At 35.4% G+C, this 14,694-nt stretch overlaps 3 protein-coding genes across 6 annotated transcripts; 2 read left to right on the forward strand and 1 right to left on the reverse strand.

Moving 5' to 3' along the window:
• Nucleotides 1-82: 82 nt before the first annotated feature.
• LOC110643482 (scarecrow-like protein 8) lies at nt 83-2,311 on the forward strand. Its single transcript, XM_021795865.2, has one exon. The coding sequence runs from the start codon at nt 245-247 to the stop codon at nt 2,150-2,152; it is 1,908 nt and encodes a 635-aa protein (XP_021651557.2). The 5' UTR covers nt 83-244; the 3' UTR covers nt 2,153-2,311.
• A 3,590-nt stretch (nt 2,312-5,901) lies between these two features.
• LOC110643481 (uncharacterized) lies at nt 5,902-8,141 on the forward strand. 2 transcript variants are annotated; one of them, XM_021795864.2, is made up of 5 exons: nt 5,902-6,162; nt 6,831-6,924; nt 7,004-7,468; nt 7,558-7,595; nt 7,687-8,141. In XM_021795864.2, exons 2-5 carry the CDS (start codon nt 6,867-6,869, stop codon nt 7,852-7,854), a joined length of 729 nt encoding a protein of 242 aa, XP_021651556.1. In that variant the 5' UTR covers nt 5,902-6,162; nt 6,831-6,866; the 3' UTR covers nt 7,855-8,141. The 2 variants fall into 2 exon arrangements, with proteins under 2 accessions (XP_021651556.1, XP_021651555.1); XM_021795863.2 differs by having other exon boundaries at nt 5,910-6,162; nt 7,558-7,601.
• Nucleotides 8,142-10,586: 2,445 nt separating this feature from the next.
• Nucleotides 10,587-14,366, reverse strand: LOC110643479 (ferric reduction oxidase 4). Of its 3 annotated transcripts, none has more exons than XM_021795860.2 (9): nt 14,055-14,366; nt 13,850-13,952; nt 13,534-13,722; nt 13,190-13,424; nt 12,320-12,390; nt 12,063-12,151; nt 11,747-11,984; nt 10,948-11,645; nt 10,587-10,866 (listed from the first exon to the last, which is right to left on the reverse strand). In XM_021795860.2, exons 1-9 carry the CDS (start codon nt 14,188-14,190, stop codon nt 10,727-10,729), a joined length of 1,899 nt encoding a protein of 632 aa, XP_021651552.2. In that variant the 5' UTR covers nt 14,191-14,366; the 3' UTR covers nt 10,587-10,726. The 3 variants fall into 3 exon arrangements, with proteins under 3 accessions (XP_021651552.2, XP_057988730.1, XP_021651550.2); XM_058132747.1 differs by having other exon boundaries at nt 12,063-12,141; nt 12,277-12,390; XM_021795858.2 differs by having other exon boundaries at nt 12,063-12,390.
• Nucleotides 14,367-14,694: the final 328 nt, after the last annotated feature.

The following is a 14,694-nucleotide window of genomic DNA, read 5'->3' on the forward strand; positions in this document are numbered from 1 at the left end:
TCCTGTGGGAACACTTGGGGTTTTCTCCATTAAAAAATAATAATAAAATAAAAGCCACAGAGAGCTAATAACTAGTTGGAATTTGTAAGCTTTCTCCCTTATATTCATCAGAATCATTTCTCAACGCCATAAGAAAAAGGCACTCTCTCTCTCTTCCCTCCTCTTCATTTCTCCATTAATTCTTTTATCTCTCATGCGTTTCTCTAAGCACCAACTCTTCTAAAGAGAGAGAGAAAGAGAGAGAATGGCATCTGGGTTCTCCGGCGGTGGCGCAGATTTCTACACCGGCATCGCGGGTAGATCCATAACGAACATGAATTCCAACAACCCATCACAACCTTCATATAGAACCCAACTCTCTCAAATGTTTCTAGACCCTACCTCTCAGATCGCTCAACACCGAACATCCGCCACGAACGTAACAACCCAAAGCGTAATCGGCAAGCGAACTCTCGCCGATTTTCAAGCACATCAACAGCAACAACTACATCAGCCAAACCTACACCCAGCACTAAATGGTCTCCTTCGGTCCGTGAAGCCCAGGATGTACCAACATACATCCCCAATCTCTACCCTCTCCCCCATCGAATTCTCGGCTAACATTTCTCCAGAATTACCATCCTTGTCTCGGCGTTACGGTATACCTCTTCTTCAACAGTTTAGGTCCCAGCCCATCAGTCTTGGGTCCGGACCCACCATTCACTCAGCGAACCACACCTCTTCTACTGTACCTTACATGAACACGCTCCAAAGTGAAAACAGAGGAGGCGGAGGAGCAGTTATTGGAGGACAAGAGTCCAAAAAAAAGATGATGAATCGACTGCAAGAGCTGGAGAAGCAGCTTCTGGATGACAACGAGGACGAGGAAGGCGATGCAGTTTCGGTGATTACTAGCACTAACAGCGAGTGGTCAGAAACTATACAGAATCTCATCACCTCTTCAAGTCCCAACCCGATATCTTCTTCTCCTACTTCATCGTCCTCATCTTCATCCTCTTCCTCAACATCGGTGACCACTCCGGTCCACAATTGCTCAAAACAAACACTTCTAGACGCTGCTTCCGCCATTTACGAAGGCAAAAGCGATGTTGCGAGTGAGATCTTGATGAGGGTATCTCAGGTCTTGAACCCGAGAGGTAATTCTGAACATAGGTTGATGGAGTACATGTTGCTGGCACTCAAATCGCGGGTTAACCCTGTTGAGAATCCGCCGCCAGTGGCGGAGCTGTATAGCAAGGAACATATTGGGTCGACCCAGTTACTGTATGAACTCTCTCCTTGTTTCAAACTTGGGTTCATGGCCGCTAATCTCGCAATTCTTGAGGCTACAGTAGACCAGCCCAACTCCAGCAGCGAGTTTCATGTTATTGATTTCGACATAGGGCAGGGATGGCAATACGTAAATCTTCTGCACGCGCTACGTGAGCGTTTGAATGGGAAGCCTTCCACTGTGAAGATCACGGCTGTCGCTGATAATGTAGGGGAAGAGAAAGAGAGGTTGAAGGTGGTTGGTAGTACCCTGAGTCAACTCGCAGAACAGTTTGGGGTATCATTACGTTTCAACGTTGTGAGTTGTAAACTCGGTGAGTTGAGCCGCGACTCATTGGGTTGCGATCTTGAAGAGCCTTTGGCCGTTAATTTTGCATTCAACTTGTATCGAATGCCGGACGAGAGCGTTTCCACGGAGAATCCTCGAGACGAACTTCTGCGGCGCGTGAAGGGTTTAGCGCCGTGCGTGGTGACGCTGGTGGAGCAAGAAATGAACACAAATACGGCTCCATTCATGGCGCGCGCGAACGAGGTCTTGTCGTACTATGGGGCATTGTTTGACTCTATTGAGTCGACGGTGCAGAGGGAAAGCTCAGAGAGGGTGAAGGCCGAAGAAGGACTGGGTCGGAAACTTGCCAACTCGGTTGCATGCGAAGGTAGGGACCGTGTGGAAAGATGCGAAGTGTTTGGGAAATGGCGGGCCCGAATGGGAATGGCCGGGTTCGAGTTGAAGCCACTGAGTCAAAACGTGACAGAGTCGATGAAAGCTCGACTGAGTTCTGGGAAGCGGGTGAACCCGGGTTTCACTGTTAAAGAAGAGAATGGTGGGGTTAGTTTCGGTTGGTTGGGCAAAACTCTCACCGTTGCATCTGCTTGGCGTTAACTTCACTTTTTTTTTTTTTTGCGCTAATATTATTAATTGTTATACTAGTATTTTTAACTTTTTTTTTTTTTTTGTTTCCTGAGAAAATGGAAAGGCAAACGAGGAAGACGAAAAAAAGAAAAAAAAATAATAAAAGGGAGTGATTTCATTTGGGGAAAATTCCTTACAGTGCATTTATTATTATTATTATTATTATTATTATAATATAGTATGTGAGTTTTGTGTGAAAAGTGTTTGGTGTATAGTAGCTGACTTGTGGTAATTATATTAACAATGGAGGGCTCCACTTTGAAAATTATTTTACGATTTCAGCTGGACTTATTTTGGGCATATTTTTAGTTATTTGGAGGCTACGTTTATTTCAATTTTAGGACAACCTTCTATGTATACTGTAATTTTATTTTATTTTATTTTTTAAATGGTATTTGATAGGGTAGGCTTTCACATGCTTGTGTTACAAGATTTTCTTTCTCGTACATTTTATTTTTCCGCTACTCATTGCACACCCAAAACGAGATAAAATATATTAAATGCTTAGTTAATGTTTGTTTTTTTTATTTACTTCCATCAATCATAAGTTCTGCGCTTCCCACTTTTCAAGCGTTTTAAAAATGAGAAGAGCCTCCGCACGAATGAGTACTCACGTGTGATGGAATTGGAATTAAAAAAATTATAAATTGAGTAAAATTAAATAACCTAGAAAGTGTTAATATGTACCAATTATTTACTATTACAGGTTGAATTTATCTTTTTTCAAACTTGTAAATTTGTAATTAATAAAAAAAAAAAGGAACTTAAGTAAATGCAAACTGGAAATTGATTTATCTTTCATACAAGTGTGGTTAGTGCTACCAAAAGGTATGCGTGGTAAATACATATATTTTATATGGATATATTTGGGGCAAGGGCAGGGTCATTGAAGTCTTCAAAACCGAGGGTAGAGGCCAGAAAGTGAGGGAGAATATATGAATTAAACTTGTGATATGCTGAAAATTCTGCAGAAATTGGGTGAAATTGAATTCTCTCCCATCTGTCACCACTGATTATATATGGAGAAAATGCATGGAAGAGGGTGTATTCTTCGTGAATGAACTTAAATGCAGCAAGTGATGGCAGGTTTCTCAATCATGGCAGATGGTAAATAGTTTTGTTTGTGACATTAAAATGCCATTTTTCCTAATTATCATCCATCCAATTTGGTAGGAAAATATTATTTATGCCTTTTTCCGTTGGAAAAGTAATTTAATGATATTGATAAATAACACCTATACCAATCTTCCTCTTAATACATATATATATATTTCCACACATTAAATTTTATTTTATTATTTGCACTCATATAATATTTGAATCAATTTATATGTAATTTTATTAATACATGATAACAAATAAAAATTTGAAGTCGAATATGTATCATTGATACGTCCATTTGTTATATATATATATATATATATATTATATTTTTCAATACTTAAAGAGTACCGAAGAAAATAGGTTAATAAAATTTTTTTTCTCAATTAAAGTATAGATTAAATAATTTTTAAGAAAAAGTAACTTTCTCTTTTTAAAAGATAAAGAATATTGTTAAAATATTAAAATAATTATATATATATATAGGTTTAATATTACCATCAAATAATAGTAATTATTTTTATGATAAATTCTTTTTTAAAAAAATATTAATAAAAAATATTTTTTAAAATGATGAAGTCAATAATAAGTATTTTTTTTCATATATAATTATGCAAAGTGAAATTTAAGATGAATTATGTTTGCTTAAACTTTCTTTTGACTACTTCAAACAGACTAACTTCAATTGAAACTAAAAAATCAATTAAAGTGTGCTTATTCTATTATAAATACATCCACATTCAGCTATGTAGATCATTTAATTCTAACAATTTAAATTCTTCTAAATTTTTAACTTAATTATCAAAATGAATTCCTAACCAAAATTCAGATTTCTCTCTAATTTATTTTTTTTTTTTAATTATAAGTATTTCCTCAGCATAATTTCGAATACTCTTTATTATCAATACATTGGTGCGTTTAGTTTATTTATTTATAAATTATGTAATATTAAAAAATGAAATATAGTTAAAATATTTTACTTATTAGAAAGTATACTTTCTAAAATGTGCACTTCATATTATATAAATATATTTAGTATATAAATTCACCTCACAGAAGTATTTTAATTTTAAATTATAAAAAAATGATAATGTTTATAATATACTTTAAAATATATATAAAAACTAAATAATAAAATAATAAATTACATTGTATTAAAAAAAAAAATAATAAAAAAAAGAGAAGAGAGTGGAGTTTAGAAAGGAAAACCAATAATGTAAGGAGATTGTTGGATTTGACGGGCTGAATAGATGATATCAACCATGTCACCAAAAGCAGGAAAGAACAACCATGTCCCAATATAAAGGTAACTTACATTAAGGTAAAGTCAAAACCTTCTTTGTCTCTTAATATTTATATTTTTTTTCCAAACAAACCTTACACACTTTTCTTCTTCTAGTGCTAACCATGGCATCAAATGAATGGTTGCCCCCTCCCTGCCCCCTTATCATCTTTCCTGATTTAATGAAAACACCATAAATGCCATCAATACAATTTTCAAATCATTTGTATTTTTAATTTTTATACTTATTTTTTGTTTTTTTTAATAAAATTTAAATATAAATTTTTCAAGTGAGTAATATATTTTTAATCGCTAAATTAAATCAAGCTAGATATTGGAGTTATCTTCAAAATTATGAAATTTTAATTTCGAATTGTAGTTGGAGTCAACCGTATAAAAAATTAAATGTTATTAAATTAATCTTTATATATTAAAATTATTTTTTAAAAAACATACTTTTTTTTATATTAATTATGATCAGAAATATTATCAAATTAATTTATGCGATTATTAAGTCCTTAGTTTTTATCAGTATTTATTATAAATAAAATTATGTATTTGTATTTTTTATTTTATTTTTGTGTACTCACCGTGACTTTAAAAGGCATAAAAATTAACTAATCAAATAAAATATGTGTGGGATGTAATTATCTTCTCATTATGAATACAAATACGAGACTAATGAATTGTTCCTTTTCATCCAATAAAGTAAACTAATGAGGCAATAATTAATCAGTTGTTACGCATAAATTAACTTGCTATCCTGCTGGCTGTGATGTTGAGATCTCTATCCCACCTTAAGCAATGCCTATCATATTTTGATGAGAACAAATCATAAGTTGCCAAGTTGAATCAACATTTGTCAACTTGGTTCAACCCATCACATTTGGGAAAAATTATATAGTTTACCTGTGATTCTATGTATTATTATTGAAATATATATTAAAAAAATATTTTTTTAAATATATTAATAAAAATTTATTAAAATTAATTTCAATATGTTTTAGTGATTCAACCTTCAATATTTAGAGTCTACTGAAAAAAATATATTACTAATAAGGATATTAAAAAAACAATTTAAAATTAAGTTTCACATATTTTAATATAAGAAATTTCACAGTTCTTGTAAACAATGAAACGTAATATGTATTGGGAAGATTTTACTTTTCTTCTTTCAAATTTATTTTTAGTTAATTATAATTGGAATTTTGAATGAAATTTAAAAATTAAAGTAAACTATAATATTATTAAATTAAAATTAATTAATATAAAATTTTCCTTTAAAGGTCTCAAAATTCTACCCATTAAAATAACGGCATAAAAATCAACGGGCGCAGAGGGAGGAGGCATATCGCAGGGCCCGTGTCATTGTTGTAATTTATCGGTCTAAAAAGGGCATAATTGCACAACAAAGTAACCGTTGGAACCCTGCTGCCGCCCCGCCCTCTATAAATTTAGCCGGATGCCCAATTACAAGACCCAATTCAAAAAACTGTCGACAACACTGAGAATCTGAGATACTAGTAGAGAAACCACAGAGGATTTTGGGAGATCATCAACCATATTGGGATAAGAAGCAAGAAATCATAACCCATTTGTAAGTTTTTCTCTTAAATTTGCCCTTCATTCTTCGTTCTTTTCTTTCCCCCGCTTCGGGTTTCTTCGATTATTGATGAATTAGGGTTAGGCATTATCTTTTTTAAAAGGAAACTTAAAAACCCAAATGTTGATTTTTGATCTCTATGGTTGGCGAGAAAAAAAAAATTAGGAAAAGAATTTGAATCACACGATTAAGATCTATGGGCAAGTATATTGTTCCATTTCAAAGTGAATAGAGCATTAAAGTTCTGTTGGCGTTGGTGAAATCTAAACCTTGGGGCTCTTTTGGTTTTATTTGGTAAAGTGGATGGAAAAGTTAAAGAATATGATATGCCATCACTGCCACTATCAATGTATTTTATGACCTTTTCTTGATAAATTTACTATTCGTTCACTTATTTTATATGCTGCTCACATATAAAATTAGAGTAGTAGGATTAAATCGTACACTAGTCATGTTCTGTCTTGCCTCCAGATTTTGTGATTTCTGAGATTTATTTGTTTCAGTTTGGAATTCTGTAACACTGACCTAAACTTTTGTTCCTTAGGTTCCTTTTTTTTTTCAAAATTTTTTTTAACGTTCTAAGGCTCTTTAAAATGGGTCCTTTTGTGTTTCCCATTTTGCATGATTTGTCCTGCATTCATGATGCCTCAATTCTTTTGCAGAACATTGACTTGAAACTTTCTCATAAACTCTCACCAATGGCATCACGAGCTGGGGGTCTGGTTCAAGATCAGAATATAAATATCCACTACAATGGTACTCTGTTCTGTTGAGCTTTACTAACTCCTTATTTTTTTAATCTGGCGATCTTGTGTTCTGACTTCATATATTGCAGAAACTTCTGTTGGCTGGAAGACAAACGGCTCTAAAGCGCCTCCAAGGAAAGGAGTGCTAGGTGGAAGGACACCACTTGGTGATTTGTCAAATTCACTGAAGCCTTCTCTGAATCAGGCATCAAAGAAGCATAACTCTAGCATTGCCTCCTTAGCTGAGAAAGAGACTGGTGCCTCTTTAAATGCACTTGACGCAACCAAGAAGAAAAGTACCTCTAAACCTTCAGGGAAGGTGCAAACCAATGGTAGAAAGGCGCTTTCTGACATTTCAAATTCAGGGAAGCCAAACCTGAATGAGGGATCGAAGAAGAACTACAATGCAAAGTTAAGTGTTGTGGCAGAGGAGTCAATTGATGCCAATGCAATTGCAGAGGAACAGTTTCTGCACAATCATCAAGAATGCATCAAAGCACAAGCAAGAGCCATGGACTTGGATCAATTTCTACAAACAATTGGACTAGACAATGGTAACCAAAAGTTGACCCTTATATATGTAATTATTTGCATCCTTTTTTTACCCTAGTAAATTAATTCACATATTTGTTTTCTTGTCTAGGTTTTCCCAAACTGCGGGCAAATCCTATGTCAATTAAGGTGAAGGTCAGTCCGATGGTTCTCATCCTAAGCATTTTGTGGAGTAAACTTTTGTTTCATTGATTATCTGAGTAGATAGTTTGTGTTTCAGGCTCAGAGTCCCCCAAGGCACTTGGAACTGGAAGAGATGTTTAAAGATCCATCCTGGAAACACAAGCCATCTAGCAAACTTGATTCTCCGCCTGCATGCAGTACTCCAAAATCACCAAAGCATTATATGCATCTTGACTACAACTTTAAGCTGTTAGAATCCCCATAGATGCCAATGCATTGATTTCCCTCATCAATGCCTGTCTGGGAAGCCGTAATTTTGCAGCAGTCATGCGATTTCCATCTTTTTGCTTTCTTGTTTGGATTGGAACGGAATTTATGCCTGATATGGATAGTAGACTATTGTAGAATATGCAGCGATAGTGTGAGACAATTCTTAAGGGTTAAACATTGCTGTTGCTTTTGGTATTACTGATTGAAGCACATAGGTGGTATGATCATTATCTTATTTTCTAGTAGTTAAAACTTACTTGGAAGTTTTTCCCCTTGCAAATACCTTTATTTCTTGTCGTCTTATTTGGTTTCTTGGGAGGAAAAGGGGCAAAAAAAATCAGTTTGGTGAAGGGGGAAATGAACTCGAGAATGTATGTAACAGCAACTAAGAGGCCTTCCTCTTGAGTGGTGACGCTAGTTAAATTTAGATATTCTGTTTCGGGTTGAGATAAAAAATGTAATTTTCGAAAAATAATGGACGCTGTTTAGTTGATTTTCAAGTTTTTATGATTAAAATAAGTTTAATTTTAAATTGATTTTAATATCTATAACTTGCATATTTTAAAAAACATTTTCTAATAATAATACCAAATTGACCATAAAATTGAAGTAAAATTCTCTAATCATCAAATTAGATTAATTATATCCCCATATTATATTTCCTTAAAAAAAAAAAAAAGCAAAATGCCCATATTATTCTAAAAAAATATCTCTCCATATATTATTTTGTTGTTTGCGTTAATTTAATTAGTTTATAATGTAAATGTACTTTGACTTTAATAGATTCTTATTGTAACATGGCTATGATTTATCTTGTAGTCCCATTTTTCAAGGGGAAAAAAGTCACTTGGTGCATTTTTCCATGGTTATAGGCATTATAGCTGGCCTAAACCTCTGAATGGGCCTTCCAGGTTTTCAAGTTACAATACAAGAACGAAATCTATGAGCCCAATGGGCTTCCAATATTATGAAATCTTCTGGTCCATTATTGGGGGAATAAAATATACTAATCCCCCGCAATGGGCCTTCCAGGTTTTCAAGTTACAATACAAGAAGGAAATCTATGAGCCCAATGGGCTTCCAATATTATGAAATCTTCTGGTCCATTATTGGGGGAATAAAATATACTAATCCCCCGCAAGACCATTGGTGCACACAAAAGCAGCCTCGTCTCTCACAGAAAATTATAAGATGCTCCTGTGAGTGCACACCAGATTTCAATTATCGTGGATGTCATCTCGTTGTGAGAGGAGCATGTGCACAATGCGAACCTAATAAATTTCCCCTCTGTTCTGCAACTCTGCTTAACAAAAACTCCGCACTCCCACTGGAAAACCACGAAGACAACACTCGCAGAAATGGTAGTTTCTCTCAAACTACCGTCTCTCACCTCCCTCTTTTTCTCATCTCCATTGATACGTCGTTTACCGGTGTTTTCAGTACTTCGCCGCTATTTCCGTCCACCTCCTCTAACAGCATCCTTCTCAACTCTGTGAGCCCTCATAAGACCGAAGACTAAGTTGATAACCGCAAGATTCGAGTCAACCAGGACCCCACTCATTACTCCTGGACCTCAAGAATTGAATGCTTGGTATCTTGATGTTATTGCCAACGCCAAGCTCGCTGATTATGGTCCAGTTCGTGGTACTATGGTCATTCGTCCGAATGGAAATGCTATATGGGAGAATATCCAGGTACTAGTTTTCATTTATTTATTTATTTTCCAAAGGCAGAATTCATTGAAAGCGTTAAATGGCTAAGCAATCGACATGAGAGAAAGAACAGGAGTGAAAACGTGTGGATAGATGCAGCACATCCGAAAAAATTCCTTTGTTCGAGAGATGGCTGGCAGCTCCTTGAAGAGATTGAATTACCAGCAAAGCGTCTCCTTCAATAAGAATATTGCGGAAGCCTCTGGATTTAGCAAGCTGCACTGCTTCCCTACAGGCAAGGGTCTCCGGAACTAGAGAATCGGTGATATCTTAAATCTTCTTGCAATTCCAGCCGCATTGATGAGCAGAAGAGTCCCTTGCTATTGCTGCAATAGAGCGGCAATTGTGAACTTTATCAACAGCACTATCAAAATTAATTTTGATCAAGCATTGAGACGGAGAGGACCAATCATTGCAGAGTTGATGGGGCGCCGTTGGTGGTGCAGGAATTGTGTCTTGCACAGAAAAGAATTCTTGAAATGCTGACATACCCGAATACAGCACTTCCTGGTGAGATTGCATTTGTCTCCTGAAAATGAAATTGTTCTGCATCTTGGGATATGCAAATGTGGTCTAGTTTTTTTTGGAACAATGCCTAGTTGTGTTTTTGATTGTTACAAGCAAAACCAATCCTTTTCTTTCTCCATGATTAATGATGCAAGTTTTGGGAAAGGGTACTGAGGTAAGTAAGTGTTTTAAAGTAAGGTAATGAAAAGAAATGAAGGGTAAAATAGATGTTTTAAATCTTATTTGAAGAAAAACGTATGTAAATGATGATATATTATTTCTGTATTATTTTATTGGAAGGGATGAGAAAATAAAGTTAAGTATAATATTATTGAAATAATTTAATTAAATAAAAAGATGTACTTTAATATTTAAATAAAAATAAGTGTAAGATTCTTTTTAGGTTTTTTTCACCTAATATTGCAAGTCTCAGGTTAGGTTTTATAATTAAGATGTAGAATGACATTGTTTTGTTAAGTTGTTCCAGGATAATAAATAAAAGAGTTGATTTATCAAGAAGTTTGATTTTAAAAGGAAGAGTTACAGAACACATACAAATTAAGGAAGTCTTTTTAATACATAATAGCTAGCGCTACCAATATTTGCAAGGCACATTCCACAAGCAGAGTTTCCTTAGTAACTATAAGCTCACCAGTCAAAGCTAATAGACTCAAAGTGCAGGTTATCTGCCAAACCAGATGAACAGATTTTGGCAACCTCATGTCTCATTGCCCTTGGTCCACAGGCTAAGACTCCAACATCTGATCCTTTGCACTCGGATAAAATCCCTGCATTAGTTAATGTATGCCGATGGGAAATCAGTCAATTCAGGTCACAAAAATACATCAGTCCAATTGAGAGGGGCTTACTGTTGAGGTCAGGTCTTGCTCCAAAATGCACCTTGGTAGCCTGGACAAGAGACTGATGGGGAAGGCTTTCCAGCTCTGTATCTGCACCGTAAGGCCCTGAGCCCGGTGATGCTGTTGCAGTTGGCACTTCCAAGTTCTGAATTTGCTCATTTTGTTTCTTGCACCAAAAGAAGGCTGCACTGGAAGCAATAACGACGCAGGCACAGACCAATAACATTTCCCAAAGTACAAAATACGAAAAATGATATATTTCCTCTGTGTTCTGATCAATAGGGAATATATAGTAACGAGTAACAATGCCTAGTAGGAGGAGGAACATGACAAATGATGATACGATTATTGTTCCAAGCCATAGCCAATTCTTGGGTCCTAGAGCTGCCGTGATGGGTGAGTCTGATGGGTTTGGCTTGAACCATATGGTTTGGAGATGCTTTTCGGTATCTGCGATAGGCTGCTCTGTCTCTCTAGTGATATAAGCTTCAATTTGCAGCTGCAGTTGAGTAATCTGCGCAGGCGTGCCATTGATGGGAAGCATGAGGTCTAGCATTGCAAGATCAGCTGATTTCTTGAATGCACAAACCAGAAAGATTCGTGGAATTTGACAGTTTGGTTGCGTGCTTTGGACAATGATCTGGCGGATTATGGAGATAAAAGGAGTGATACCGCTACCCCCACTCACCATCATCAGCAACTCATGCCTGTGTCAAGACAAAATAAAAATTGGTGAGCATGTGATACTAGATATAAACCTGTACAATTTTCTGTATAAAGTTTCATTTTCCCTTTGTAGGAAATTGACCTTAGAAAATGGGATGAAGTAGGTCCATAGGGTCCTTCAACCGACATTTCTAGGCGATCTACAGAAGAAGAAATTTCTTGGTAAAGCTTTTGAGACCAACTTCCCTGTCTTTTAATAACTACACTTAGCGTTTCTGGCTCCATGTCGCAGTTTGAAGTCACAGTAAAAGGGTGCCATTGTAACTTGGCAATGCTTGGTACATTCAAAAATAGTATGCTTGTTGGATTATAATACAATCCTGCACATGTTAACTTGGCAAATTAATATAAGTATCATGCTCTTAAAGTCTGCAATTAGAGGCTAAATGTGTTCTTACCTGTACTCTTAGAGAAGTTCAGTTCAATGCAACCACATGGTAAGAGGCGAGATGAGAGTAATCTAGCTTGTTGCCTCGACTGTAAGAATCTTAGGTATCGATCGATGAGGAAAAGGAAGATCCCAGGCAAAATCATGCGGAAGTAGGCAGCGCCAACATGCAAAAAATAGAAGAATATATAGAGAATGTACAAATGATGGGTGTAGAAGAAAACCTCAAACATTTTACGCCTAATGCGGTGAGAGCTTGTCACCCACATTGCTAATGCAAGCACAACTGCAATCTCACCAGCAACATTTGATACCCAGGTTTTGCTCCACTCTAGCATCTGCGTAGCCCAACAAACATGTTCAACACATATCACATATGTATATTACAATAATAGCATTTCTCTAAAGAGCCTCGAAAGATATATAATAGATGATTTTTCCTAGTCAGATTAGTCAAAATTATATACAATTGGGTTGCTTGCTTTCTGTTCAGAAGTCTTGAATTTGAGAGCAATGTTACAAGTTAAAAAATTCATTTTGCAAATCCCTAGGGTAGACATGTCGAAAGGCCGATCCTGGTTGGAACTAGATCACAGGATTTCTCAGATTTTAATTTTGACTAAATTTCCAATTTTTGTTTTTTTTATAAAAAAGTTTTAGTTAAAAACTGAATTAGCTGATTTTGACCTTATTCAAAATTAATTTTGATCAATTCAATTTTAATCGATTTCAATTCGAGATTGAATCTATTTCGATTTTAATTCTAAACCAATCTTTTAACTTTGTCTACTGAGAGGACATAGCCATCCAGCATAACTGATGGTCATTTCCTTTTTAAGTGATGTCATTTTATTTGTGGTCATAGATGGTGACTTCTCTTAATGGTATACCATTAACAGAAGAAAAGCTTTATGAGCCAAAGGAATCTATACTCGCCTTTTGGTTTCCCATTACAGTCAAACGACAATTATAAAGACAACATAATTACCGACAGAAAGCTCTACCACACAAAAGTTGAAGAGATTCCACACCTTTTTTCCTCTATTGAAAACAATATCCAAGAATTTGAATGGTATGATGCTAAATATAGCCTATTTGGTGAAATAAGATTAATTAGTATGTAATAAGAGCAAGTACCAGAGCCATTTGGTTTGTCATTGCCCAGTATATGATGAAACCTATGGTATGTGCAGCGAAAAGGATCATTGAGAGATGGCCGAGCCAAATATGATACTTGATACTCGACTCAGATGTTAGTCCAACAAGAGCCAAAACTGAAGATCCTCGAGTTACCGGAAAGAAGAGAAATGCCCAGCATATATTTCCAATATATCCAAGTCGCAGTGATACACTTCGAAACTTTGCTTGCCATCTACGTCCCAAAGCCAATTATATAAGCAAGAGATTAAGTTTAGAAATATTTAAGAAGAATGAGAAATATATATGAGTTGATGTGCTAATCACAAGTCCTAATTTCTTACATTTTCTCCCCTTCTTTATGCATGTGGAGATGACCAAAACTGACATACAAGTAGTTGGCAAGAGACCAGATTAAGAGTGCAACAAACATGGCTGCAAAAGCAATCTCCGTTGCAGTAACAATGCCCAAAGGAGCCACGACAAGCACTGGACGTTTCAAGAAGGACAAACGATTGCTTGAAACGGCAGCACTGCAACCAGTTCAACACGTAGCAGTATATTGTTACTCTAGTTGCAATGATAACATGTGTATTAATTTCTTCTTTAACATCAGAAAGAAAGTAACAGAAATGGAGCTAGGATTAGATGCAGGATGACCTCTTGTAGCTGGGTTTTCTCAGTTTCTTCTGAAAATGGAGATAAACACTTCCAAAAGCTGCTATGAACATCACAGGGAATGAAAATAGCAGAAGGTTTGTTCCTGCCAAAAAAAAAAAAAAAAAGAGGAAGGAAAGAAAGGAATGAATCACAAGAATGACACTGAACTATACAACCATTAGAAATTAATAAAAAAAAAAAAAACCTTGTCCTTCAAAAAGGGTCGAATTTAGCTCGCTCGACAGCTTTGGAGTCCAAGTATTTTGGTAAACCTTGGTTGGCAACATATCCCAAATCATAATCCATCCCAGAAACACCACAAGGAATATTAGGCTGATCATCTTCGCCTTTAGCTCGGCACTGTTGTTATGGCAGGAGGCCCTTCCGCTAATCCCTGTAGAAATTGATACTAGTTTATGAGCTAGGAGCTTCTGTATTGCAAGACTTTATACACCACGTAATTGCCTTATCATTGGTCACCTCATAAGGAGTACTGGAGTACGAAGAAAAGAAACAGCATGATTCAAAGGCATCTACGCTGCCATTTGCTGGTAAAAAGCAAACATTCTACGTGCTTTTAAATTTTAATTTGATTTGGCTTTATATGGAAAGTCAGAACACTTAAATATTAACCCTTATAACATGGACGGAGACACTTAATAAGAAAGAATTTCAAGTAATGTCTTATCAAGTTTTGGACAGATTTGAATTCAATAATTAATATGCTTTGAGTTTTATATATAGTAGGGACTTAACTCATAAAATTTACTATTTAAATATAAAAATGAATTTCTTTATAATTTTATTTATAAATTTTGAAATATAAATTATTAATAAAATATATT

Source organism: Hevea brasiliensis, chromosome 13 (assembly GCF_030052815.1).
Source record: "Hevea brasiliensis isolate MT/VB/25A 57/8 chromosome 13, ASM3005281v1, whole genome shotgun sequence".
Classification (NCBI taxonomy): Eukaryota; Viridiplantae; Streptophyta; class Magnoliopsida; order Malpighiales; family Euphorbiaceae; genus Hevea; species Hevea brasiliensis.

Excerpts from the sequence above, each read along its gene's own strand:
- LOC110643481 (XM_021795863.2), top strand. The coding sequence starts at position 6,867 with ATGGCATCACGAGCTGGGGGTCTGGTTCAAGATCAGAATATAAATATC. Across the intron at positions 6,925-7,003 it reads TATAAATATCCACTACAATG|AAACTTCTGTTGGCTGGAAG; the intron begins GTACTCTGTTCT and ends CATATATTGCAG. Across the intron at positions 7,469-7,557 it reads AACAATTGGACTAGACAATG|GTTTTCCCAAACTGCGGGCA; the intron begins GTAACCAAAAGT and ends TTTCTTGTCTAG.
- LOC110643482 (XM_021795865.2), top strand. The coding sequence starts at position 245 with ATGGCATCTGGGTTCTCCGGCGGTGGCGCAGATTTCTACACCGGCATC.
- LOC110643479 (XM_021795858.2), bottom strand. The coding sequence starts at position 14,190 with ATGATCAGCCTAATATTCCTTGTGGTGTTTCTGGGATGGATTATGATT. Across the intron at positions 13,723-13,849 it reads AGAAAACCCAGCTACAAGAG|TGCTGCCGTTTCAAGCAATC; the intron begins GTCATCCTGCAT and ends AACTGGTTGCAG. Across the intron at positions 10,867-10,947 it reads AGCAAGACCTGACCTCAACA|GGATTTTATCCGAGTGCAAA; the intron begins GTAAGCCCCTCT and ends TAACTAATGCAG.